We start from the raw sequence: 26,425 nt of genomic DNA, 5'->3' as shown, positions 1-26,425 counted from the left end.
CCATACTACGTGCAGCATTGCTGCATAGTGTTGCCAAACAATGTTGAAGCGATCTTGAACAAGGGAATCGCAGGGCATGCGGATGCTTCGAGTTTTCCTAATTCAACGTGCCTTGTAGAACTCAATGGCACTAGTGCATTGAGGGGTGTTGTCCGTCAAGTCCGTCGGACGTCCCTGTCGGGATACAGTCTTCTGTTCTGTGTATCGCAAGCAAGCAAAGAAAACCATCCAGTTGTTCTCTTCCTCAAGTCCAGCCTTACAGGCGAGAAACTCAATGAAAAAAAAGTGGAAAACCAAATGCCCAAGCTAGATCACAGCTTCAGTCTGCTAAAGCTGTATCACAACTTCAGCACGGTATCCACAAGAGCTTTACGCGTCCCGCTCTGATAAATCAGTGGGACAGCTCAACACATCCTCACCAAGACCCAGATCCCCTCATCTTCTGCTCTGGACTCAGCTTGGGGAGCTAGTCGCCGATTCGTAGTCACGTAGTGGCTCTAGCATTCTGCCTCTACAACATAGCCATCTCCCTTTCGGGTTGTCGACACGATCATGCAGGCAGCCAGCACATCCAGAACCCCGCAGGGCCGTTCAGGTTTGTCACGTGCATGATCCCGAGATGGCACTGGCCGATCGTCGCAGTCCACGAAGCCTCCAGCAAGCTCCAGACAGGTCACCTTTTGAATTGCCGAGTCGAACATGCAAGCATCAGCCCATCCAGAACCCCGCAAGGCCGTTCAGTTTTGATACGTGATGATCCCGAGGTGACGATGATGTGTTTTCTACACCGAGTTTAGCAAACGAGGGCAAGGTGACCGCACCTTATAGTCTGTCGAGCGAGACGGGTAGCGCGGGACGCCAGTGACGTGGGATAGTAAATATCAAAATAAGCCACGGTGCAAAGATACCGGAACAAGTTCGTATAGGGCGCAGTTTGCGGTGTACTTGCTAGATAAAAGCGAGAGAGTCAGGCGAGGGCGACGGGTTTATATACAGGTGCGGCAGGCGCCAGCACAGACCACCAAATGGTGGGAGCGTATTCGTGCTCATTCACCTCAGACTTCCCTATTCGGCCTAGCATTGTTATGCTATGGTCAATCATTCTCTCACTTAATTGTGGATTTATTTTCGAACCCGCTCACCAACCCACCTTGCAGAGCGCGTCAACCAGCTTTCATCCACCTACCGCTCTGTTCCGCCGCCATGGGGAAACGCGACCGAGACAAGCTCGCCGATATCGACAGTCGCGATGGTCCTCCACCTGCAGCGACAAAGCGCAAACGTACCGACGAATCCAAAGTCGAGTTAGCCGCGGGAGAGACTCATCACGCGGGCATTGTCGACTTTGAGACTTTGCCTGAGGAACTCTGTCGCCAGATTATGCTCGCTGTATGTGTCTCACAATATATTGTCAACAATAGGAATTCCTCTCATCAGTATTTTGCGCTAATTGAGCATCTTTAGTGTGACTGGAAGACTCTCATCGGCGGGTTGAGTCTCGCTAGCAGGAAATGGAACAGGATAGCCTCAGAGCGTACCTTCCAATCTCTTTCAATACGCTTCAGCGAGGAGGGAACCATTGCCCACAAGAGATCCGTCGTGGCTACCTTGAACAAATTCCAGCTGCGCAATATACAGGACTACACTCGCCGACTTCACGTCAAGTGTGGAAAGAGTCGGGAATCACAAGACAAGGCACTGGAACTTGCGCGCTGTGTCAACCCTAAGCGTTGTACAAGTCTCAATGTCATCCCTCACGATGCGTTTCACGAAGAGGTGTACGCCGAAGCCGTGCGGATTGCCACGACCATGCCGAAGCTGATGCGCATGACCATCCCGGCAGTGTCTTCCGTTACCGAAGCCCAAGGCAGCGTACAACCTGAGCGATTGCATCTCAAAGCGGCATTGACGTTCAAAGTTGGTCATAAGCAACCGCGCGAGCTGGTGTGTGACATCAACGTGAATGATCAGCTGGGGCTGGGGACGCCTAAAGCTGGAGTGTTCGGCTTAGTATCGACTGGCAGTCACAAAGAATCGAACCTACCGCCCACAAAGACAAACCTGATCGCGCTACAACTCAAGTCGAATGGAACAGTGCGTTCTGATGTTTTCCGCAGCTTCATGGACGACCTCGGCTTCAGGGAACATCGCACCGAACAGCTTACGAAGCTAGACTTTTTTCGTACAAGTATTGTGGGCGAGATATCTACCATCCGCACCAACCTACGATGTCTAGGCTTACGCAATCTGAAGATCCTGCGTGTCCGAGAGTGCCGTGACCCGATCTGTTTGTTGTTCTACGTTCTGGGAGAAGCGCTTCAGTTACGTCCTCTCAATCTCACCACGATAGATATCTCTGGCAGATGGGATAGTGATACCTTTGAGGATGTCGAGAATTGGCTACTGTTAATATGGGCAGATTGCCCTTACATGTCAGATCTGACGTTCGAGTCCGATAGGCCCTTCACTCTCATTCCCCTGCTTCGCGTACTTCGCGCGCGTGGGCATGCACTGCGCCGCCTCAAATACCGTGTCGGGAACGATTTGCCTCTTGAACACTATTACTGGATCTTCTATCATTGCAGGTCCCTTGAAGAACTCGAGCTTGACATGCCTGAACTACGATCGGACACCGGCAGGGATATCTTCATGCCATACTTGAACGGGCAGCACTCTCAATTCACCCAAACTGTTGCTTTACATGGTACTACGGCGCTTCACACCCTACACCTTCACCTTCCTCAGGCCTCCTTCCGCAGGATGGCATCGGATAGGAACCAGACCACAGACCTCAAAGTGTGCCTAACCGAGATAACCAACTTCAATGCGAAGTCATTGGCGCAAAGCAAAGCTGAGATCAACCTCCGTATTTGGGCATGGACAATACATACGGCCAAAGGTAGCTCAACAAAACGATTCGGGAAGGTGCTCAAGAAGGTCGATGGAAGTGACTCGCAAGAAGAGTGTTGGGAGGATGTCGGTCTCTAGGCGTCCAGTGATGGCAGGTCATCTTGGAGTCATCCTCCCTAAGTCTCATTTGTAGACATTGTGTCTGATCCCGGGCGTGGGTGAGTCTGGCGTAATCAAAAGACATCTCCTGAAGGTGAGGTGTCTTTAGGTGCATCCTGTTGTGGCTTGCCAGCCCTCTCAAGCTCTATTCGACGACGGCGTGTATGATCCCAGATGTGGGTAGGTAGCTCTTCACTTAGGTGCTTTTCAATATAGCCCTACCACTTCGTGCCCAATAAAATAAGATTAAAATAAAATCATCGTTGCTTTGCGCAAGAATGTACCACCGCCCCTAGCGCTGGAATAAGAGATTTGAGGATCTTACTATGACAGTACATAAGAAAAGCAAAAGCCGAATGGCACAACTGATGGACTATCGTCACGGTGTTTTCAGTTTGCCTACGCCGGCCAACCAGGATTTGATCTAGATTAGTGGAATGCATATCCCGCTCTTGTAAGATACTCTCGACCATTCCCGCGAACGACTGCTTGAAGCACCTGTCTATCTCTTCACCAACGCATATCCTTACATAACTGTACCTGTTCTCGCTAGCGTTGTTCTCGAATCTCACAGCACCTTCTCCATGCGACTTGCTCTCGCGCGAGTCTGACGGTGATCATGGAACCCCGAGCGGACAGATTAGCCGGTCGCCCTACCTATGACGCTCAAGATCTCTAACTAGAACGCCATTGTTCTTGTTGTTGCTTGTGCTGAAAGTAAGCATACCCAGGCTCTTGGGTGCTGTGCATACTGCTGGTAATATGGTACCTAAACGTCCACCCGGGTTTTGGGAGAGGTCTGAGTCCCGTCTACCTGGATGGCATAAATTGCCACGCGAAGTCATATCTCACTCAGAGTGAACACTTTGCTTGTATTCACGCGCCCGCAAACTTGCCGCGTCCCTTCGCTTCACGACGACTGCATGATAGCCACGCGTGAGCGCCTGCCCCAAGGAGCAAGGTCAGCATCCTCAGCATGAGTATCTCATCCTTCGTGATTCTTCGCCGTCCTATCGCGCGAGTACCCCAATCCCTTGGCCTACCCCGTGTCTAACCGACCTCAAGAGCTCTCAACTTCTACTCCGTCCAGACAAGCTCATTTAAGGCGCTCAAGTATAAAGGCAAGTGTTGAGCCCTCCCAGACGTTTTTTCCACTCCACTGCTACAGACAATTCTTTCGCTACACTACAGAAGCACGAACTCTACTTCACTTCTTCCAAGATGCAGTTCAAGGCCACCATCATCGTCCTCGCCACCATGGCTCTGAGCGTCCTCGCCAACCCCGTCCCTGGCACCACCGCTCTCAGCGAGCCCGCTGACAACCTGCTTGAGCGTGGTACGGCTATCTGCTACTGCCTCTGCGACCCATGTACGGGCGCCTGCAAGCTCTGCGACGGTGGCACCAAGTAAATGATCGTAAGTGCAATGGACTGGAACTTGCTATCGAGCTAATGGTTGCAGAAACAGAATCTAAAGCTTAGTGACATCGGTTGGAAGCTCCGAAGTCAATATACAAGGAAGACGGAGATGCTTACCATCGAGGTGTATGCAACGAGAAGTCTAAGGCACTAGTTAGCATAGCCAAGTCATCAATCCAACGCTAGTTATCTTCGTCGATGATTTGCTTCTCATCGAAGCTAGCTCCTTGAGAAAGGCCAATCCTTTCTCTTGTTCCCCTGTTACTGTTCGTGAAACCTGTGTAACAATGAACATTTTGTCGTCTCGCGTTCCACAGCCTTTACATGAGTCCTCCAAGTCCCTTGATATGCTTTCACCCGTCGTCCTGGCGTCTTGCTCCTGCCCCCTCGCACGCAGTTTCCACCTAACCACACTTCCTCTCCCGTTCCACCGTCCACATACCTCCCTCCCTCCCCGCCCCAACGGCGTGTGTGACATCCCTCCCCGTCCCTCACAAAACACAATGCACGCCATCCACCCCATCCCCACCAGCTCCCTACTCGCACGCTTACCATCCACCAGAGTGAGCATCCCCCACCAGCGCCCTCGCTTCCCCATCCTCTAACTTAGCAGCGATACACGCACCCCGCAGCGACCCCAGCGACCTCGTGTGAGATACGCCTCACAAGGCTCGTAACAAGCCGTAGCGTTCCACGCGCTGCGCCTCCCCCGCCAGACGTGTATGGCGGAGCTTGTGCAGTATTCTTTCCACGCCGTGCGGCGTCCACGACACGTCGTAGCTTCAAACAAGTTCTGCATACGAAGTATAGGTAGCGTACTTTTCCATCGTTCGTTTACCGTTATATCTCTCAGCAAGATACCCTCGTGACAGTCTGCGCTTCCTCGATCTAACAAGGAGGAAGAACATAGGAGAGAGACGTCCCACGCCTACTCATCCTCGGCGGCTACGCGTAAGGGGTAGAGCTGGTAGGATGCAAAGCGGAGTGTAAACACTCCTTCAGAGGAAGAGAAGGAGAGGGCGTGCGTGGGGCGGCGGAGGGCGAGGTACGTCCCGGTGGGGGTAGTGTAGGGAGTACACCGCGAGAGGGAGGATGGTGAGTGAAGGTGGTTATGTAGGGTTGCATTGTTACTGGGACGTGTGGGGACGGATAGAATGATGCGTGCTGGGGTCCTGAAGAGAAGGCTCGCTAGCCTCTTCCGGTGGAAGAGCATACGAGGGGTGTGCACCATGGGCAGATGGTGTCGAGCGGGAGTGTACTTGTTAACTCGTGAGGAATTGCGAATTGTGTGAATCCGGTGGCTCGTCAAGCGGTCGGTTGGTAATACAGACGAGGACGCGAATTGAGATATTGATTGCACGGGTGAACGCTGATGGGGATTGGAGCCGGTCGGTTGTTGGTTGGGGAGGTACAGTGAGCGGGCAAGTCCAGATCGCGAATTATCGAACGTAAAGTCGTGAATGTTTTGACGATCCCCGCGCTGCATCTAGTTTTGACACAGGAAGGTGGCACAGAGCAGTGTTAGGGTATAGAAATTGCGAAGAAAGGAGGCACGTGTAGGGGATAGAGTCCTCGAGAATCGAAACAGAGTAGAGCTACGAGTCCCGCCGCGGGGTTACAGACGCTAGTGTAGTGAGCTTTTGGTCCGCCAGGGTCCATTGTAAGGCAGTATTATCACAGTAGCGGTATCGGATTTTGAGTGGAAACAGGAGCTGCGGGGGAAACTTATCTGTTTTGCGTGTTTGACAGGAATGTCGGACGAATGCACATGACACGAATAGCTCTCAGTTGGGTCTCATGAAGATAAGTACAAAGTATTCAGATACCTGTTGTTTTGACGATACGAATGCCATCGAGATAAGAATATGCGAGACTCCATGTGAATCCTTGAATGACAGTGAGGGCGATTCAGAGGCTCTGGCGTTGTATCCATGGACGTAAAGGCTGTGGGAAGGAGTGAGACCGGAGGGCGAGGGGTTAAAGAATGTCAACGTTTTCTGAGACTCAAGGGCAGTCGCAGGGTAGGCTGACACCACACGGTTAGAGACAGAAAGAAAGATCAGGAAGAAGGCCGATGTTGCAAGCTATTCTAGACCGTTCCAAAGCAATATTGCCCGTTCAGCTCTGTTCCAGATTGAGCAGAAGCATCATCGAGGATTCCCAAAGACAGTGTCAAAGCACCGTAATTGATACGAAGAATACAGTGAATGACAACTAGGGGTCCGCTGAAGGCTGTTCGTGTCGTTGTTGCCAAAAGTTGATCGCGAATTGCACCTTGTCCCTTATCGGTCGAATATGGGGGACGGATGTAAATCCGGGGATATTAGTATCCGAAGCGAGCCTGGAGTTCGGCCTTGCTAGGGTCGGCACAGACTGGTGGCCACACATTCTCTTGCATGAAGTTCCCTGCGATGTTGTTTCCGATGGGGTCGTAGTCTGAGTATGTTAGTCTGCATGCGTCCTCGGGATATGCGCACAGCACTTACAGCAGTATAAGCGGCCCGGAAAGGTAGCGTCGTTGACGTCGGTGCAGTCGGCCATGGCGCAGCCGAGCTGGCTCGAGTCGCGCCAGACTAGCTGGGTGAAGTGGTAGATCTGGCGGTCGTTCTTGGACGTGCGCGTGGAGTAGTCGTAGAACATCTCTTCCTCGTGCCAGCCGTGGACCATGCTGCGCGCCGACTCGATCCAGACGTTACGCTTACCAGGAGCAGGACCCTGGCCGCTGAGGTTGCTGCCGCCGCGGTGCTAAGAAGGTCAGCGTCTTGAGGTGCAGATGTTGTCGTTGGCACTTATCAAATGCTCCACGTCCTTCGTGCATTTGCGAATGTCGTCCTGCGCCATCTTTGCCAGCGTCGCGTTCCATTGCAGATCTTGAGCGCAGTGAATCCGTCGCCAGTACCAGTGAGCGTCTAGTACAGTACCAATGAACTCTTTATCGTCGATGCCGGGGATCTCGGGGTTGTCATCGCGGGTGACGAGGGTGCTCCTCGGGACAGCCAGCACGGCAGCTGCCAAAGCGGCTACGAGGGCGAAGATCTTCATGGCGATTGACTGAATAGCGGGGGACTGCCGCGGTGGGTTTCCGAGAAGGGTATACGAAGGGAGGGAGCTGAGGGCCTAGGTGAATGCAGTAGATCGGTAGAAGGGATGGCGTGCACGGCGGTAGGTGAATGAGTGACTAGGTGCTGAGGGAGAGTTTGAGGGCGAAGAAAGGAAAAATGAGGAGCAGTCGAAATGCGGGGTTGACCGTCAACCGTTGAAATGAAGAAGGAGCGCTGGGGCCAGTGGCGTGGTTGCTGCGGTTGCACCTTCTTGCTTCACCTGCCGTCCCGCAAACACTCAGTCGCCGTGTATGCTTGTGCGCAGTGCAAGCGGGAACTAGTGGGCGTTCTTCTATGACGGTGTATCTATCTGGGTTGGAGAAGGCTTCGAGATGTTACAGCGCGGGCATCTTGCATCACTCAACGTCCAGGTTAACATCTTTCTCACCTCGTCGCCAGCCAAGGGCCCACATACAATGATGATAACATCATTTGGATACAGCAGCAATGCATCGAAAGCCGAAGACCGCGTGCGTCCGTTTGCCAGAATCGAATGCTTCGATCGTGACATTGAGCCAGGCCTCGAGATGAGGTATCGCAAACGCTTCGCCATGGTGACCAAGCCAAGCACCGACGCTACTAGCCGTTCAGCAAACCAATCGAACAATGTAAGTGAACTGTGCCTTGCAGAGATATAGCCATCGACGCCCAATAGCTGGGACACAACTATAAGTGCGGGCCACGGCAGTGATCCACTGATGCTGCGGGCCGCTTGCATACCTTGTCGCTCGTCTCCAGAATCTTAACTAGGCCTGCGCGTGACTGCAGGCGGCTCAAGTGGCGGACGTGACATGGCTGAGGTCAGCGTGGACTCAATGCAATGAGAGAATTCGAGACAGAAGAGAAAGATGTCATGTCGCGTGCAGGATCCCGACCAAGGAAAACGTGATGTAGGAAGCATGGTGGTGTGAATATTCGCCTGCATCTGATACTGTACACCAACGGGCAAAGCGTCAAACGTTGCACCTAAGCATGGGGCATGGATACACAGACAGCTGCTGTGCATGCACATGCCACTATGTGATATCTCTGCTGCCTCTAACTCTATCAGTATCCCAGATCACGCGCCATTCTAGTCCATCTGCCCTAGGATGCGTCTAGCATCTACTACGTCTGTTCCATGTCGTCACAATGGTCGTCTGTAAACCACAGTGTACAGAAGCCGTGTCGCTTCTTTGTGGCGGTGTTGCGCATGCACGCACCCGATAGCAAGCCTCGGTGTGGACTCGAAAAATAGCGCACCTTGTGACGGAAGTGACAGCTTGGGCAACGTAGCCTTTTCCGGTCCGTGTATTTCATGAATAGAAGTGTGCGCGGTCAGAAGACGCTGGCTGATGGCGCAAATAAATAGGGTTCATCGCACAAGCAATAGGTAGCGCTTGAGTGGCTGAGCTGTAGCTCTTTTCTTCGTAACCATGGCCTGCTGTGAGAGGCGTATCGTGTTGCTCGTGAGGGGGCCTGCCGGGCGCTCGCGCAGACGCTTCAACACTCTGGTCTGTAATTTGCGGGTTACCTGATGAAGGTGCACTATCCCTCCTTCAACCTCTTGGCGGGCCTCCCAATCAGAGAGTCATCCGGTAATCCACTCCGCTTCGTGCCTGGCAAACTCCCCGTCCTGATGTCATTATCCTCCTGGCTGACCCTTCTGATCGGGTACTTGATCTTACTTTCCTCAAAGCAATTCTCACCCGGCTTCCCATGGCTCGTAAAGTACGGATGAAGCAGCGCTTTCTCGGCAGTCAGCCTCTTCTGCGGATCATACTCCAACAACTGCTGCAGTAGATCAAAGCCCTCTGGCCCTGGAGTATCCGGTCCAGACCCAGGGGGATACTGATTATTCTTGAGACAACCCTGATACCAGTTCTCTAGTCCCTGAGGGCGGTGAAAGCGCGCGTTGCCGGCTGCCAAGGAAGATAGTTGCGCGTATTCGGGCATCGCAGCGAGAAGTGGCCACCGCTCCTTAGAAGGCATTCCCATGATTTCTACAATTTTTTGCATTTGGTTACGCTGGAAGGGAACGGTCTTTTTGCCGTCCATCTTCGCCTCTTCACCCTTGAAGATCGGCCGCAAAGACAGTAGTTCCGCGAATATACAGCCCACGGCCCATAGGTCGACGGCAGGCGTGTAGTGACGACTTCCAAGAAGGAGTTCAGGGGCGCGGTACCATATGGTGACGACGACCTTGTCGCCTGAGAACAGAGTCTGAAGGGGTTTGTAGAAAAGACGCGCTAAACCTAAATCTCCGATCTTGACCTTTCCGGAGGACGTGACCATTATGTTGGCGGGCTTAAGGTCGCGGTGCATGACCCAGTTTCTGTGCAAATACACCAGCCCCTATAAATGTCAGAACCACCCGTGTCCTCAGGAAGGCACGGTGTGATTGGTCTTACCTGTAACAATTGCCATAGGATGCTTTTGATGGTTTTTGCAGGGATAGCTTGCCGCCCGCCCTGGCCACCGGTGTTGTGATGGTGGATAATTTGCAGCAGATCGTGCTCCGCATACTCAAAGACGATAAAAATACACTTCTCTTCTAAGATGATCTCGACAGTGTGCACGACGTTGGGATGCGCAAGCTCCGTGCACAGGGCCATCTCTCTTATCGCAGACTGACTAATCCCTGAATACTGGAGTTCTCCTTCTTTGTCGGGTTTGAACTTCTTGATTGCGAAGAGCTTCATACTGGGTGGGTTGGCATTGCGACTTTCGGCTTTGTAGACCCTGCCGTATGTACCACTGGAGATGAAGCCGATGATTTTGTAACGCTCGTTGACGCGCTTTTTGGTGTTGTAGCCGGTGAACATTGCGTCTCTTGAATCCGCCGGATCTGTCCGCCAACAGGTTCAGTACTTCTTCATGGAATAGCAAACACTGAAGAGTCTTGTAAGGAGAAGGGAAGGCGATCTGAGAGGACGGACATCAATCCGAGAATGAGAGTATGTAGGTCAGATTAAGGAAATGACCAGGTCCCGGGTTCGGAGCACAGGAGGATGATCAAGCGAAGGACGATCAGCAGACGCCCCGTTTAGTAGAACCCCAACGAACAAAAGAAATGCGAAACAGAAGTACAAAATTATTATGGGGCATGGGAGGTGGCGCAATACGTCCTCCTTTTCCTCCGCGGGAGAGACTAATCAGAAGACACGAACCGTTGAAGGCTGCCACGACACTGTTTCGGAGCTGCTGTCGGGCACTGGCGGACGGCGGGCCTCCTGAGGGAGGATTACTAGCTGAGGGCTGATTCATCTTGCGGTCATCGCGTGCTGCTCGTTTAACAGTAGATCCACAGTCGGCAGATGCGGCGCGCAGGCCGCGGTCACGGCAAGCAGCAGACGCCGGGAGGGCGGGATGTGGAGCGCCTGCTCAGATGGCGAGTCGAGCCCGGCTGACACTCAGTTTGATGCAGGTGGTGTTGGTGGAGCGTGATGAGCTGCAGTCAGCGCTGCAGATGCAGATGCATGTTGAGACCGCAGGCTGAGGCCGTGGATGTGGTTGGCGTCTGCCGATTGCGTGGTTGGTCCGCAGAGCCGCAACGTCTGATATGGGAAGGGACGGCCAACCACGGGAGGGTCGCAGCTTCCCCACACCAACCAAGCTTCAACACGCACCCACGTTTAGCTTCACCCGGATTGCTACATGAGGACGCAGTGAGCGTTCCTGCATAATCGGCGGAGGTATGTGGTGTTGTTATCCGCGCAATCTGCGCAATATGTCATACTTGCGTATGCATAGGTCGCAAGCAAAAGGCGGGCTGACACGTACCGCAGCACGGCGCGCCAGCTTCCACATCACTCCTGCAGACTCGATACGGGCAGACGGACATCATGAGTTCCCGCGCCTGGTCTAGCGACCTCACTCCCTACTTCGTCTACGTCCTCTTCGTCGCCACGCTTGGCCCGCTGCTCTTTGGCTTTCACTTGGTAATCCCCGCCGCTGCATTCCAGCAACGAGACATCGAACTGACACTTCCAGTCCGAGCTCAACGCACCCGAAGATGTCATACGCTGCAAAAAGAACTCCATCACCGCCGCCGCGGCTGGCCTCCCGCAGTGCATCAAGATGACCCCCACGGAATGGGGCGTCGTAGGCTCAATGTACACGCTGGGAGGGCTGCTCGGCGCCCTCTCCGCCGGCCCACTGGCAGGAAAATACGGACGACGACGCGCGATGCAGCTGACGTCGATATTCTTCATCGTTGGGCCTGTATTCGAAGCATTGTCGCCCAATATTGGCGTTATGGCGGTGGGGAGGCTGTTGTCGGGCGTGGGTGCTGGCGCATCCGTGGTCGTCGTTCCCATTTACATCTCGGAGATCGCACCGCCGGCGCAGAAGGGCTTCTTTGGCGCATTCACGCAGATCATGTGCAATGTGGGCATCCTGTTTACCCAGCTGCTCGGCTACTTCCTCAGCCATGATTCGTACTGGAGGATCATTTTGGCTGCGGGAGGCGTGATTGGAGTGCTACAGCTTCTGGGGTTATTCTTGTCTGTGGAGAGTCCCAAATACCTTGCTGAGCAGGGTCACACATCGCAAGCGAAGAAGGCGCTGCGCAGCATTCGTGGTGAAGACAAGGATATCAACGACGAGTTCAACAGCTGGAGCGTTGATGGGACTGCTGATGTTAATGGTATGTTCGGTGTCCCGATTCATGACATAAACCTAACGCACGTTTAGACGAAGAGCAAACCCTTTTACACAACGATGACGAGCCCTCCACGCCGAAGAACCGATCCAAAGAAGAAGCTCTCAGCATCGCCCAAGTCCTCCGACACCCGGACTACCAGAAAGCTGCTTTTGCAGTCATTATGATCATGCTCGCCCAGCAGCTCAGCGGCATCAACAGCATTGTCATGTACGGCGTCTCGCTATTATCCGATCTACTTGCTGCGAACTCAGCCCTCCTCAACCTCGCAGTATCGGCCGTCAACATCGTCGTTACCACCGGTTGCGCACCCTTGCCAGACAAATTGGGTCGCAAAGCATGTCTGCTGCAATCGCTTGCCGGCATGGGCATATCCTCCCTCCTTCTCGCCATAGGCATCATGAGATCCATACCTGTGCTATCAGCAGTAGCCGTCCTGCTTTTCGTTTCTAGCTTTGCGCTGGGTCTCGGACCTGTGCCCTTCATACTCTCCGCTGAACTGGTGGGTCCGGAGGCCGTGGGCGCAACGCAGAGTATTGCGCTGGCGGCGAACTGGATCGCGACATTCCTCGTTGCGCAGTTTTTCCCGTTGGCGAGCGCGAAATTACATGGCAAGGTTTACATCATCTTTGCGGCGCTTTCGGCGGCCTTCTTCGTGTTCATCAGCTGGTTCGTTCCCGAGACGAAGGGCAAGAAGAATGCGGATGAAGTGTGGGGGAGGGAGCGACGAGTTGACTAGGGAATTTGATTCTTTAACGGCCTGAAATTGTAGAGCGTGAGATCTCATTTGGTTCAGACAAGATATAAAATATAGGTCCTCAGTTTGCATGTACAAGCGTATATGCGATTCCACGGTGCAATACCCGCCTGGCCAGTAGTGCGGGTGACATCTACACATCCTCCAGAAGGTTCAATGTCCATTGAGGAATTATGTAGAACCACCACGAAATTTACTCGTATGCCTTTCCGTCAACCGACTTCAAATGTTGATTATGCGGTGCTTACAGCTCGTGGTTCGTTACTAAGCACCCAGCCGGACGGGCCTATTTCCGAGCTTCCATCCCATCTTCGGAACCCGTCTGCGAAACCCCGCCGATTCGCAAAAGCCTCGGCGAGTCGGTGATAGCCGTGCGTCACATCATCTCACCTGCGCTTTTTCCTGCGACCTTGTCCGCCTCAATTGCTCGTCTTTCCCTAAACGTTTGAGGTTGTTAGCCATGCCCGATCTCCCAGCGCACTCGTCGCCCGCCTTTCCGCCGCTCCACTCGCCGCGACCGGAGCACGAGCATCCGCACCGCTTGGAAGAAGATGCGTATATCTTGGGAGAGGATGCGACTCCACCGCCTTCCAATGATGCTGGTACAACTACCAACGCGAGGAGAGCTTCGCAAGCTCCTCCCCCCAGCCTTCTAAGCCCCGCCTTCACACCCCCGCCACGCCCGGCATATCCACGCCCTCGGACCCGCGCCCACGCCCTCCCCGCTCCGTCCCCGTCCTCCCCCGACGCCACGCAATCCCCCGCCCAGAGCTCCTCGAAGAATTACCTGTGGTGGAATGCGAGGTCCGCGCGCGCATACCCACTACGACGGGGCACGAGATGTGGCTGCACGTGTACCGGAATAACGTGGATACGAAGGAGCATCTAGCCATTGTGTTCGGGGCGCAGATACGCAGCCGGAGTCTGGATCGGGAGAGGGAAGGCGAGACGGAGCTGGAGAGGATGACGAGGGGCGCGTATGTGGGGCGGTTGTATCCGGGCAGGACGCACAGTAGGGTGGAGGCGATCAAGCGGGCAGAAGGGGCGATGCCGAAAGCGCAGAGTGGCGGGAGTGCGTCGGTATCGTCAGCGAGTGTGTCGGACGTAGGGGAGGACATGGAGGGAAGCAGCAATACCGAGCTTCCTCTCGTCCGCATACATTCAGAGTGCTACACCGGCGAAACCGTCTGGTCCGCGCGCTGCGACTGCGGGGAGCAACTTGACGAGGCGGCGCGGCTGATGTCCAGCCCGCACATCTCACCTTCAGGAGGCGTGATCATCTACCTCCGGCAAGAAGGCCGGGGTATCGGGCTGGGTGAAAAGCTTAAAGCGTATAACCTGCAGGATCTGGGCAACGACACGTACGAGGCGAACATCATGCTGCGGCATCCGGCCGATGCGCGGAGCTACGGGCTTGCGACGAGCATGCTGGTTGACCTTGGGCTTGGGGGCGAGGCCGGCATCAGACTCTTAACAAATAACCCGGATAAAGTGCGGGCTGTGGAGGGCCCGGGGCGGGAAGTCGTGGTAAAGGAGAGGGTGGCTATGGTGCCGCTTGCGTGGAAGACAGGCGGCAAGGCGGGGATCAAGAGCGAGGAGGTGGAGAAGTATCTGAGTACGAAGGTGAGTTTCGTCATTTGCGACGATTGTGGGTATGTGGCTGACATGGTGTACAGATTGAGAAGTTCAAGCATATGCTTACGCAGCAATGACCTTCCGTTGGAGACGTTGGGAACTCGGCGGTGGCAGCGGGAGGATGAGAGCCACCGGAGCCGATAGACCAGGTACCCGAACGGTACATACGCATATACACGCGCATACGCATACTTGTAGATGAGAGCGATTTAGATACCATATCACAGCGGTCAAAGACTTGTACATACGCATGCTACATTAACAGATCTCAACCGCCGCTAGGTGTGATCTACGAGGATTCTTTAGAAGCATAGGTGACAGCAGGGCATTATTACATGTCCTTACCACCCCATGCAATTCACATTGCACGCCCTATCAGAAATTCATGCATTACTATGAGTCCATACTCTTTTCGCGATGAAAATTAGAGTTCATTGCAAATCAGTCGCATTCATGGGGAATTAAAAAGCTCCTTGACTAGTCCGAGCCAGAGGTATCAAGAACATGCACCACCAATTCATATCGTAACTCATAGCCTCCCCCATCCATCATCATCATCTCAGTATACTTTGCTTCTCGCCAGCCACAACAGCACGCCCCGCCTAGTGCTTCTTGATATGCAGCTTCTCCTTCAACTTCTCCATCTTGGAGACCTTCTCCTTTTCGCCCGACGGCGACGTCTCCGTCTTGTCCGTTGCCGCGCTGCTCGCACTCTCGCCCTTGCTCTCCATCAGACCTGTCACCATATCAGCACGTTCTAGTACAGCGCGAAGCGAGTCCCCGCGGGACCGTTTTTCAGACGTACGCTCAGCCTCCTTGCCCGCACCAGGCTTCGTCGCGTCGAAGTCGCCTCCGTCGGCGGCGGTGCCGCTGCTCTTGGTGTGGAGCGCGCCGGTTCCTTTCGCGCTGCCGAGCGGGTCGCCGCCTTCTTGGCCGAGGGCGGGCGTGCTCTTGGGCGACGTGACGGGCGAGGAGACGGGGGGGTTGGTCTTCGCGAGCGTGTCGGAGAGGTTCTCGGTGCCGGTTATGCCGGCGCTTTGGGAGTCGGCGGGGGTGGAGGAGGTGACGTTGGAGACTATGGTGGGAAGTTGAGATTTGTCTTCGGGATCGATAATGCGGTCGTTGGTGAAGCCTGCGAGTCCAGGCTCGTTCTTGCTGCCGGAGACGGTGTCGGTCTTGAGGTCTGTGCCGGTCGTCTTGGAGAGAGTGTCAGAGAGGTTCGCGGTGCCAGCTAGGCCAGCGGTGTTATTCTCGTCAGGCCGGACGGCGAGTGAAGAGGCAACGTCGGATGTCTCGGTGGATGACTTCTCGCGGATGGGGAGGGTGGCAGTGTTGGTAGAGTCCGCTGTGTGGCAAAGAAGTTAACAATGCGAGCCGGTGGAGGCGGATGGCATAACAGTCTGAAAGCTATGTACCTAAGTTGCCTTGGTCGAACGGTTCTGTCGCCGTTCCCTTGCCTTGTAGACCGCTGACGGGCTCTTGGCCGGCAGTCTCATTGCGGGTCGTGGGATCGGTGGGGTCTTCTATATATTAGGGCATTATCAGCATCATAGTCCTTGTTGCGCATGTACAAGCTTTGTAGACAAGACTCGCATGCGCCAGTCACGAAGCCGTACCGGAATTGCCCTTGTCGAAGGGGTCTGTCGCGGTGCCCTTGCCCTGGACGCCAGAGACAGGCTCGTTGCCGGCTGTCTCGTTCTGCTCGCCCCAGATAGCCTTGGTGGCTGTCTGAGAGACAGTATTGACGACGTTGCTAATGGTCTCCATGGTCGCTGCTGGGTATCGTACGGTTCGATGTGAAGTAGTGGAGTCGTGTGTAATAGTGAGGTTGCTAAGTGCTGGGAGTGCGTGGAGACGAAGTGCGTTATGAAGCTCTCGCGTGCCTGTTTGAGTATGACGTATCTAGAGATTGCAGGGTCGAGCACAGCCTCCTCTTGCAAACCAGTGGTGGAATCGCGAATACGGGCACGTCACCGCGGGGTTGTGTGCGTACCTGATTAACCCTGATTCACAGGACCTAGCTCGATCAATGCGCACTGCACGCGGGATGTAAGGCGCTAGTTTCAGCTACGGGGTTCTGGAATTCTCAGCTGCGGCAAGGCAATCAAGAATAGCAGATTATGTCCATTTTCCTGGGCTTGCTGGAGTAGAGCTGCGGGACATGACGTCGGGCGAGCTACGTCATAACCCAAACAACTCAAGGGTGCACGTGCCATACATTCGCGGGCGCTGGAGACTGACGATAGCTTCTCTTCAGCAATGTTTGGACTTCTTTTAGTCAATATGGCCAGTTTGGTTTCGCGCCAGAGATTACTTTCGGGTCCTGTGCCTATCGAGATTGCCGACAGATGAGGCGTCTTGATTCGCTAGAGCCACGATATCGTCCAAGTATTCGCCAGAAGATTTGTCCTCTATCCCATGCGTTCATCTTGACTTCGCAAGGATGCGCCGTCCACAAGCATACCGGAGCTCTGGAGAGAGCGTAGTCGCTTCGGTTTCTTGCTCATCCTCGAATTTCTGCAGGTTAAGCTGACCGGCAGACCTCGTCGGGATCATTGGAGCCTCATCAGCAACATGTAGGCCAAGTATCGATCGGAAAGCTTTGAGCTTTTCTCTCCAGGAAGCTGATCTCCAGCTATCTTGCTGAGTCGTGGGAAGATGTCGTAGGGTTGCGATATTTGGATATTCGGAACGGCCTCGTTATGTCGCAGCCCTGTAATTCACGGACCAAACGAATATTTCGGGCAGCACAACGACTTGAGCATTCTTCTGCGCGCAGACATTGCGGCCGGTCTCAGTGTCATATTGTGGCCGGATATCAAACACCTCCGCCCGAGCCAACAAGTCTACACCGTTCGTTCATACCCCTCAGCTTACTCTATCATCCAGGACCGTCCAGACATGGCAATTTCCGCGATGCCCGGAGGCAACGACATGTACTGTGTATACGCGCGGTACGCCTCCGCGATTTCCCCAGGTTCCCGAGCACCTTCCCACTTGTGCCGAAGTTCTCGGAGCGGCTGCTGTATCGGGTCAAGAACCAGTTCTAAGGCGTCCACACTAGTTGTTGCAAACCTTTTCTACCCACGTGTACCGCGATATTCGAGGCGCATTCTGAACATCGCAGCCCTACACGTGTCACATGCCCAGCCCTGGAGGTACCCACAAAGACACAGGATGGAGAGCCTCGTGCCGTGATCTCGGACGAAGGCTCGCGCCTCAGATGCGCCCAACCATCTCGAACCGGTTTTCGCAAGCAAAGGCCACATCTGGTGGTGCTAAATAGTCTCGGACTATGTTCCTCAATCTTGTGGTACCCATCAGATTTACTTTCGTCACTTCTTATACGTTGTCCTCGTTCTACATCTCGTCTCTTCACTCACATTCCCTTCTCACACGTGCAAGTATCCAAGTGCGCCAATTTCGAGCGATCAAGTAAGCAACCGAGGCACATTGGGCGATCTTATTGTGCCTCGAAGCCTCGAAACCATATCGCGGCATGTTGGAGGGTGAGCACCAGCCGTGAGAGGTGTGGTACCCCAGTACCCCGCATATTGACTGCCACAGCCACGAATTCGGCAAATGATCCGTGCAAACCTGGGGTCAAACGAACCCGGGGATGTCACTAAGTACCCATCGTGCCCATCGATCAGGAGTGCTGCCCTGCGAATACGATCGTACGCCCGCGGTATTCATTAGTACAGCTTGGGCAGCATGTATCATGATGCTGCAATATCATTTCAACTGCACATCACAACCATTGCGCATTGGTATACAGTACGCAATCCGCATAATCGGCTTTAAACTATTGTCTCGAGTACAAATGAGCACTGGACAGAGGAATAAAAGCTAACCATGATCAGCAAAGCCCCAAATAAACTACGAGTTGGCGCTTCGGCAGTGGTTGCACGGGGGGCGTGATCTGATTCGCTCGGTCTTCCAGCAAACACCCTCATGACCACGCGCAGCAAGACCAAGGCGTTAACGTCGGCGCCAGCTTCCGCCGCTACGAGATTTGTGGACATTACCCCCTGGGGCCTTTTCAAGGACAACGATTGCGATTGGTCCTTACAGCTACGAAATGCACCGTTCAACCTACAGCTGCATGCCCGGGCTTCCGGGGTCTAGCATATCCCCTGGCTACCTGGATCTACAAGCCATCATATACTTGCAAGCACGGGATCCGGGCATATATTCTACCTCTAGCTCGCGGAGGTTGCACCTTTACGCAGTCCCGTGCATTGACCGAGGCCTCAAGAGCGGGCAGAAATAAATCCGGTCCCCTTCAAGCTTGTGAACGTTTGCGGATGAGAAACTTAAAAGAAACGCACTGCACGGGCTAGGCTGCGGTCGTCGTGGTGCAGGCAGTTTGTCAAACTCGCCTTGTCTTTCGCTGATTCTCTGTGCTCCATCATGAAGGTAGCAGTCCTCTTCTCTCTTTTGCCGCTGGCAATTGCGGCTCCAGCAGCAGTACCCTTGGAAAAGAGAGCGTCTCCCACGGTCATTGCACCCAAACCAGGAGCAACTGTCGTTGGAAAGTCCCTCTTAGGCGTTGAAACCTTCAATGGAATACCCTTCGCGCAACCACCCACCGGAAACCTCCGTCTCAAGCCACCACAGCCTCTCACATCTTCGGTCGGAAAGGTCGATGGAGCACAGATACCCAAGGCGTGCCCACAATTCTTCTTCAGCCTCGACCAGAGTAACTTCCCTACCAATGTGCTTGGAGAGATCCTCAATACGCCGCTTTTCCAGGCAGCTACCAATGCTGGCGAGGACTGTCTGACCATCAACGTTCAGCGACCGGCAGGTACAACAAGCTCCTCGAAACTCCCTGTACTATTCTGGATCTTCGGTGGCGGTTTCGAACTGGGCTCCACACAGATGTATGACGGCACCTCCCTGGTTACCAGCTCTATCAGTGAAGGAAAACCCGTTGTTTTTGTCGCAGTCAACTACCGCGTCGGCGGCTTTGGGTTCCTGCCTGGCAAGGAGATCCTGAAAGACGGATCCGCGAACCTGGGCCTTCTAGACCAACGCCTCGGCCTTAAATGGGTAGCAGACAACATCGCGGCTTTCGGTGGTGACCCCGACAAAGTCACGATTTGGGGAGAATCTGCAGGCGCCATCTCGGTAGCTGACCAGATGCTGCTTTATGATGGTGACAACACGTACAATGGAAAGCCGCTCTTCCGCGCTGGCATCATGAATTCGGGCTCCATCGTACCAGCCAAACCTGTTGATGACGCCAAGGGCCAAGCCGTGTACGACCTCGTTGTTAAGAACGCAGGATGCTCCTCTTCCTCCGATACACTCGCCTGCCTTCGTACAAAAGACTACACCACCTTCCTTAACGCAGCGAACTCCGTCCCTGGCATCCTCTCCTACAGCTCCGTCTCTCTATCATACCTCCCGCGTCCCGACGGCACCGCTTTAACAGCATCCCCCGACGCCCTCGTCGCAGCAGGCAAATACGCGAAAGTGCCCTTCATAGTCGGCGACCAAGAAGACGAAGGCACCCTATTCGGCCTCTTCACCCCCAACCTCACCACAACGCAAGACGTAACAAAGTACCTCTCAACCGTCTTCTTCCCCACCGCCTCCACAACCGTCCTCCAAGGCCTCGTAGACACCTACCAGAACACCCTCGAAGACGGCTCCCCCTTCCGCACCCTCCTTTTGAACAACTGGTACCCGCAGTTCAAGCGCATCTCCGCCATCATCGGCGACATCACGTTCACTATTACGCGCCGGGTGTTCCTCGAGACGGCGTCGACGGTTTTTCCAGACGTGCCCTCGTGGTCGTACCTCTCATCTTATGACTACGGGACGCCCATCCTGGGGACGTTCCACGGATCAGACCTCCTGCAGGTTTTCTACGGCGTACTGCCCAATAACGCGGCGAAGAGCATCCGCGCGTATTATCTGTCGTTCGTGTATAATCTTGATCCTAACGAGGGGAGTGGGCTGGATAATTGGCCGCAGTGGAGTGTGGGACAGCAGTTGAAGAGCTTTGGAGCGAATTCTAATGCTTTGTTAAAGGATGATTTTAGGGGGGATACGGCTGCTTTTTTGAAGGCGAATTTGAATTCTTTCTATATTTAGGGGGGGAAGGGTGCTAGGGCTTACGATTTATGTGGTGCATGGACTGGGGTGGGTGGGGCGTTTCTTGAGTTAATGTGTATATGAGAAAATTCATGGCTTTGGTGACTTTTGAGTGTTCGTTTGTGTGTTGCATCGAGAGTGTTGCCACGAACGTCCACTTGCGTACCAGCACGTGATGGAAAGTGCCTGACAGAGTGTCAGCAACAACACTGCATATATGGACTGGCAACATCGTCTCCACGAATGGCCGGCCAACGCCTCCATGTCTTGCTGGCTCGCTAGAAGTCATCGAGGAAGAGATCAAACGTGGGCAGCACGAAGCATCCTCATATTCTTGTGAGGTGTGTGGCTGTTTTATTTTATTTTTCATCTTCACTATCGTTCGCGCAAAGAATGTGCCACCTCCTATAGCACTTCATTAAAAGAATTAAGAATTTTAACTGATAGATTTACTATAGGGAGTAAGAGAAATGCGAGGAGGAAATCGCCAGATTAATGCGTGACAGGAAAGCTGAAGAGTAAAGAGGGTCGGCATTGTGTATACCCTCCAAAGGTCCATTCATATAAACAATAGCATGACACAAAGCTTGCCTGCTCAGCTGAATAACACTGCCCACTGCTTCTCTACTATTTCTCAAGCTCTTCCTTTTTAGGCCAACACTGCCATTCCCTGTGCCGTCGATCCGACGCCGATGGCGCCAAGCTCAGCGTGCTGTACCAGTTGTTTGCTCTTGACGTTCAACACACTGATTGCAGCCTGGCTCGTTCCATTACCGGGGCTAAGAGCGTACAAAAAGTTGCCCGAAGCCTTCAGGTCGATCAGGCCTGGATCGGCCGCACTCGCTTGTTGCTGGCTTAGGTCGATCTGCCCAATGATGCTCGCGTCCTTGAGACTCATTTCGACGATGTGGTTCACGCCAACGTCAGTGACGAAGGCGCTGTTTGTCACCGAAGAGATTGTAGACCAGCAGGTAGCTTTTTGTCCGTCGATTGCTTGGCTCGCGAGAGTGGTGGTCTGGGAAGAGCCATCGACAGAGAGAATGGCGGCGCCGAAGGATGCATCGGTGGCGAAGATCTGGGGAGGATTGGCGCCTGGAATTGGGGTGGAGCCGAAGAGCACGGCAGTGCCGTTGGGACTAGAACGTGTCTCTTTTCCGACCATTGATGAGCAATCGCCATTCTTACTCATCTGAACAGGAACAACGCTGAGGAAACCGGTGTTGTTGACAGCAGGATCCCCTTTCACGGTGGTGAAGAGCATTGACTCGTCGGCGGAGAAGAACGTGTGAGAGACGGTGTTGGTCGGGCCAACGGGCGGATCAGATTGGTTGAGGTCGAAGGTACCGATGGGAGTCATTTCGCCGATGCCATTCACGGCGTCAAACATGCCGCAGGAGACGCCGGCTTGTGATCCAGAAGTCGCAACGCAGACCATAGAGTTCTTGACGGATGCGGCAACGGTATTGGGGAAGGTTCCAGGAACTGCAGCCGGCTGGCCGACCATCTGCAGTTTCAGTGGATCGTTCGGTGAGATAGCAAGCATGGAGACGGTGTTCGACCCCGCATTAACGGTGAAGATGTGCTTCGATATGGTCAGTCAAAATAGTATCATTGTAGAGTTTGGGGCTTTGCATACCTGGCCTGCAATGGTCAAGGCCGACTGTCCCACAAGCGCATCAGGTGTTGCTGGCTTGCCGTCCGCATCGAGAGCGACAGATCCCTGCCCTGACGTAGAAGTAATCGTCGCATTGCCCAGGGTGCCTTTGGCACTAATTGGCATAGCAGCGATGGCGTTCTGTGCAGCGTTCGTGATGACATAGACCGCCTTGCCAGTTGCAGCATTTTGACACCCAGCCTTTGATCTTGGAAGAGCAGAGGCAGGGGTGCGCAATGCCACCAGAACGAAAAGGGTGCAAAGGTTGGCGTAGTGCATGTTGACAGTCGAAAAGCGAGTGGTCAGGAATATTAATGTGTAAGTGAATGTAAAGTGAATGTAAAGTGAATAAGGAATGTAGTAAATTGTCGACCTCGAGTCCAGCTCTGCTGCTTCGATGATTTTTCCTCTAGCAACATCGTGCATCTTATACAGTGCGTCCCAGTGCGGCCAAGTAGTCAAATGTTCCAAGTCTGATTCCATATCATATTCGATGCTCTCCGCAGTATGATGCTAAGGCACTCAGGATGGATGCCACACGTGGATCTTACAGATGTTTCCCTTTCAAGAATCGGCTAAACCCGAACAGCGAGGTAGGGATGTGCGCGCTAACCCGACATGGTGTTTCTGATCACGAATCAACTGACGCAGGGATTGTTTCAGAAATCTGAGTGACGGATGTGTATGAGAATGATGCCTGAGCGGTTTCAGGGCCTGGCTAGAATTGCAGTATCTTATGGGCGGCATGGAATGTGCGCAAAGTTGCACACAACCTAAGAGCTCTTTCCTGCCAAATAAGCAAGAAACAGCTTCTTTTACATCGGAAGCATACCACTTGCCTAGCACAAACATGATTCTCAACTGTACGTTCACTACCACCATTGAAGCGGAGGGCTTTTCTTCTCGCGACTGGTCGATGGCACATCGATTGACACTTATCGGCCTGGAATGTTTGACCAAGAAGCATCTGGAGAGTAGTTCGGGGTTTCAACGCATCACTATACCATAGTTATCCGGCATACCACCGAACAGATTGTCCACCAGAAGAACCGAAGCTACTACTGTCCTGCGGTAAAGATATTCACGAGGAATATGCAGGTAACAGAATATTGCGATTTCTAGCATAGGCGGATTGCAGCCAAACCTTAACGTCCGAAATGCAAACGCTAGCTAACAATGACTAAGTGAGAAAATAAAGCTTCCTAAGGTGGTAACGACAGCTTCCTACGGCGTTTTCCCCTTCGAGGAAGACATTGGCTCTCAAACTCTACTGCAAAGCAAGCTATCCGGATTCATCAAAGCACAACGCTCCAGCTTCATTGGTAGCATCTCCACTTCTAGCTCTCTGATGTGGCTTAAGCTGCACATGGTGTCTGCGTGAGCGACTCCCAGTGTCTCGCGCCTTGATTCATATAGCCACCTCGCAATGTCGAGAGCTTGGTCAAGTTTCTTCCGCTCGTGTAAAACCGCGGAAAGATGCTGTAGGTTGACGAAGGTTTTGGGACTACCTTTCCCGTACTCAGCTTCTTCGATAGCGAGGCTTTCTTGGATGACAATTTCCGCTTTTCCATACTCGCACTGTCGATGCAGAATGACAGCGAGATTTCGTAACGTCCTCAATGTGTCAGGATGCGCCTTAGGCAGTGTAAGTTTCTGCGCCGCGGCAACCTCTTGTAACAACTGGACAGCTTCATCGCATTGGCCTCGACGATCTTTCACTAACGCAATGTTGCCTTTGCACTTCAGGACTTCAGGGTGATTCTGGCCGAAGAGACGCTGGAGTCCTTCAAGTGCGTTCTGGAACAACTCCAAAGCCTCAGAACAACGCCCTTGAAACTGGTAGGAAACACCCAAGTTGCTCATGCTGATGTGTATGTCTAGACTTCCTGAATCGAGAAGCATTCTTCTTCCGTGTAGAACTGCTTCGAAGAGCCCACAAGCATCGACATGTCTGTTCTGGCTTTGCAAAGAAAGTGCGAGATTATTCATCGTCACAAAAGATTCTGAGTGGCGCCGCCCAAACAGATGCTGCTTGATGTTGAAGGCTTTACGGTGGTATCTTTCGGCGTCCTTGAAAAGACCTTGGCCCTGATGAACGACCCCTAGATTGTTCAAGCTGTGCACTGTATCCACATGACATAAGCCAACCTCCACAATCTGGCTTCGAGTGACTTCTTCCAGTGTTCTCGCGGCGACCTCGAATAGACCCTGATGGTAGTATGCGGCGCCTACTTTGCTTCGCAAGTTGTTCACTGCAGCGCAAGTATTTATAGCAGATGCAGTCGCCCATGTGATCGTTTGAGCGATAAGCTGGATCGCTCCAAGAACATTACCGACAGTGATGAGTTGCTCGCAAAGAGAGAGTGCCATCGAGAGCAAACACACAATACTTGAGCTATGTAGCTCGTCCACAGTCGTAACTTCCAAAGCTGTGCACAAAACCGAAGTTTGATGAAGGTCGCGTTGAGAAGGGGCACCGTTGCACGTAAAGGTACTCGGCGCCACCGCCTGTATAGCAAGGTTTATAACAATGTCGCGCTCGTGGTACCCCGCTAATGCAGCTCTCGCATCGTCTCTTACGAATCGATTGAGTCGCTGGGAGACATCAGGCGGCTCTGACTCTAACAGATAGTAAGCTTTCAGCAGCGATAAAGTGTCTTGCTCTTCCCTCGTCCTCGTGAGCTCTTCGAGTAGCTTTCCCAGGCAAGCAGTTTCGTGAAAACAAGCGAGACACAATAATAGACGCGTAGCGTGAGCATTTTGCGATTCTAGAGCCTCCATGGAAAATGTCAAATGTGTCGAAGGGTGTCTGTGCATCCGCATTTGCTGTGCTGTGCAGTGGCCGATGTTGGAGAAGAGTGAAGAAGGGGTGAAAGGAACCTGAAGTATTGGAACAGTACCGCATCGTATACCAATACCTGCATCAACGATTGCAGAAGGAAAGCACTCGAGGGCACGTGCTATGGAAGTCGCTTCTTCAAGAGTCCTGAGAATCGGTAGTGTGTACGAGAGCAGAAGGCTTGTTGCGTCTGGAAGGACCATGCTGGTAAGCTCCTCAATATCCTGTGGATGTACGATCTGTAAAGCGAAGCGCACACTCCTAGTCGTCATTAAGGTACGGATTTTACTGTTGCCTTGGAGAATCATCTTCAAAGATGCTGGTATTATAGTAGTCGAATCAATGTTGTCCAAGACAACAAGAGCTCCCCTAGAGGCTTTGGAAAAGATAGCCATCAAAGCGGTTGTTATAGTTTCGAATACTGCATCGGGATATGTCGTTGTCTGCTCTGTGTGGGGCACAGCGCGACAGCTCGAGATCATGCTGATTTCGCTTGATCCGTCAATCCAGATGACAGGTAGTTGTTGATGATTCTCGTCTCGGATCATGTGCAATAACTCGATTATTACCGCTGTTTTGCTACCATTTAATCAACTTCAACGAGTATGTATTGCTTAGAGTAATCATACCCAATCCCACCTAATCCTGTCAGTATGACTGTTTTACTATCCACATCAGTCAGCTTGGCGGTCAACTTTTGTAGGAGTGCTTTGCGACCAATAAAATGGCGGTCGCGTTGCGGTAGGCCCATAACAAGGGCACCGCTTGGCCGGGCCGTCGGAGTTTGGCCCACCTGAGAAATAATGAGCTCGTCAGACTATGAGAAGGAGTGCGACAAGGCCGAAGATGCTTGCCGGCGATGGTGACGTTACCAAGTCAGTTTGTAAAGACTGCGGGGTCCCGTGTGTCGTGAGGAGACGCTGCATGGGTTGAGGCTCGGTCAACAAGAGGCTAGCATCCGTAAGTGGGATTCATGAATTGGAGTGGCATTCATACAGAAGTTGTGCTTGTAATGCACTTCCTAATTGACCAATGGAGCCCAGGGCTTTATCTATCTCCCTCTCCTTCCTGATGATTTGGACTCGCTTCCTAGCCCTTGCCACTTTCCCATCTCCTGCAGCTACTGCGAGATCCTGAAGGAGTGACGCAACATTACCGACGTCTGTGACTAGCCTTGTGATGATGTCAGGCTCGACCCGTCGCAAAAGTGCAGGTCGATTCTGAAGTGTTTGGGCAAGGCTAGCCAATAATGACGCTCGATCGTT

The 26,425-nt window shown here is 53.2% G+C and overlaps 8 protein-coding genes across 8 annotated transcripts; 4 read left to right on the top strand and 4 right to left on the bottom strand.

Annotated features, from left to right (window-relative positions):
* Positions 1 to 1,203: 1,203 nt before the first annotated feature.
* N0V89_006478 (uncharacterized protein) lies at positions 1,204 to 2,988 on the top strand (the record flags this gene model as incomplete). The annotated part of the gene is made up of 2 exons (XM_056215248.1): positions 1,204 to 1,389; positions 1,465 to 2,988. The coding sequence occupies 2 exons, from the start codon at positions 1,204 to 1,206 to the stop codon at positions 2,986 to 2,988; spliced, it is 1,710 nt and encodes a 569-aa protein (XP_056069495.1).
* A 3,762-nt stretch (positions 2,989 to 6,750) lies between these two features.
* N0V89_006477 (uncharacterized protein) lies at positions 6,751 to 7,469 on the bottom strand (the record flags this gene model as incomplete). Its single annotated transcript, XM_056215247.1, has 3 exons — positions 6,751 to 6,863; positions 6,914 to 7,172; positions 7,233 to 7,469. 3 exons carry the CDS (start codon positions 7,467 to 7,469, stop codon positions 6,751 to 6,753), a joined length of 609 nt encoding a protein of 202 aa, XP_056069494.1.
* Positions 7,470 to 9,055: 1,586 nt separating this feature from the next.
* SSN3 (cyclin-dependent protein kinase) lies at positions 9,056 to 10,332 on the bottom strand (the record flags this gene model as incomplete). The annotated part of the gene is made up of 2 exons (XM_056215246.1): positions 9,056 to 9,862; positions 9,919 to 10,332. The coding sequence occupies 2 exons, from the start codon at positions 10,330 to 10,332 to the stop codon at positions 9,056 to 9,058; spliced, it is 1,221 nt and encodes a 406-aa protein (XP_056069493.1).
* A 1,020-nt stretch (positions 10,333 to 11,352) lies between these two features.
* On the top strand, positions 11,353 to 12,909 carry HGT20 (Bifunctional purine biosynthesis protein PurH; the record flags this gene model as incomplete). The annotated part of the gene is made up of 3 exons (XM_056215245.1): positions 11,353 to 11,448; positions 11,501 to 12,155; positions 12,203 to 12,909. 3 exons carry the CDS (start codon positions 11,353 to 11,355, stop codon positions 12,907 to 12,909), a joined length of 1,458 nt encoding a protein of 485 aa, XP_056069492.1.
* Positions 12,910 to 13,387: 478 nt separating this feature from the next.
* RIB1 (GTP cyclohydrolase II) lies at positions 13,388 to 14,639 on the top strand (the record flags this gene model as incomplete). Its single annotated transcript, XM_056215244.1, has 3 exons — positions 13,388 to 13,529; positions 13,697 to 14,550; positions 14,604 to 14,639. The coding sequence occupies 3 exons, from the start codon at positions 13,388 to 13,390 to the stop codon at positions 14,637 to 14,639; spliced, it is 1,032 nt and encodes a 343-aa protein (XP_056069491.1).
* Positions 14,640 to 15,164: 525 nt separating this feature from the next.
* On the bottom strand, positions 15,165 to 16,329 carry N0V89_006473 (uncharacterized protein; the record flags this gene model as incomplete). The annotated part of the gene is made up of 3 exons (XM_056215243.1): positions 15,165 to 15,907; positions 15,978 to 16,085; positions 16,179 to 16,329. 3 exons carry the CDS (start codon positions 16,327 to 16,329, stop codon positions 15,165 to 15,167), a joined length of 1,002 nt encoding a protein of 333 aa, XP_056069490.1.
* A 2,646-nt stretch (positions 16,330 to 18,975) lies between these two features.
* N0V89_006472 (uncharacterized protein) lies at positions 18,976 to 20,667 on the top strand (the record flags this gene model as incomplete). The annotated part of the gene is made up of 1 exon (XM_056215242.1): positions 18,976 to 20,667. One exon carries the CDS (start codon positions 18,976 to 18,978, stop codon positions 20,665 to 20,667), a length of 1,692 nt encoding a protein of 563 aa, XP_056069489.1.
* Positions 20,668 to 21,316: 649 nt separating this feature from the next.
* N0V89_006471 (uncharacterized protein) lies at positions 21,317 to 22,600 on the bottom strand (the record flags this gene model as incomplete). The annotated part of the gene is made up of 2 exons (XM_056215241.1): positions 21,317 to 22,249; positions 22,304 to 22,600. The coding sequence occupies 2 exons, from the start codon at positions 22,598 to 22,600 to the stop codon at positions 21,317 to 21,319; spliced, it is 1,230 nt and encodes a 409-aa protein (XP_056069488.1).
* Between the last annotated feature and the right edge of the window lie 3,825 nt (positions 22,601 to 26,425).

Source organism: Didymosphaeria variabile (genome assembly GCF_027946475.1).
Source record: "Didymosphaeria variabile strain IMI 356815 chromosome Unknown scaffold_5, whole genome shotgun sequence".
Classification (NCBI taxonomy): Eukaryota; Fungi; Ascomycota; class Dothideomycetes; order Pleosporales; family Didymosphaeriaceae; genus Didymosphaeria; species Didymosphaeria variabile.
Note: the sequence above shows the minus strand (reverse complement) of the source record. Positions and strands in the feature narration are given on the sequence as shown.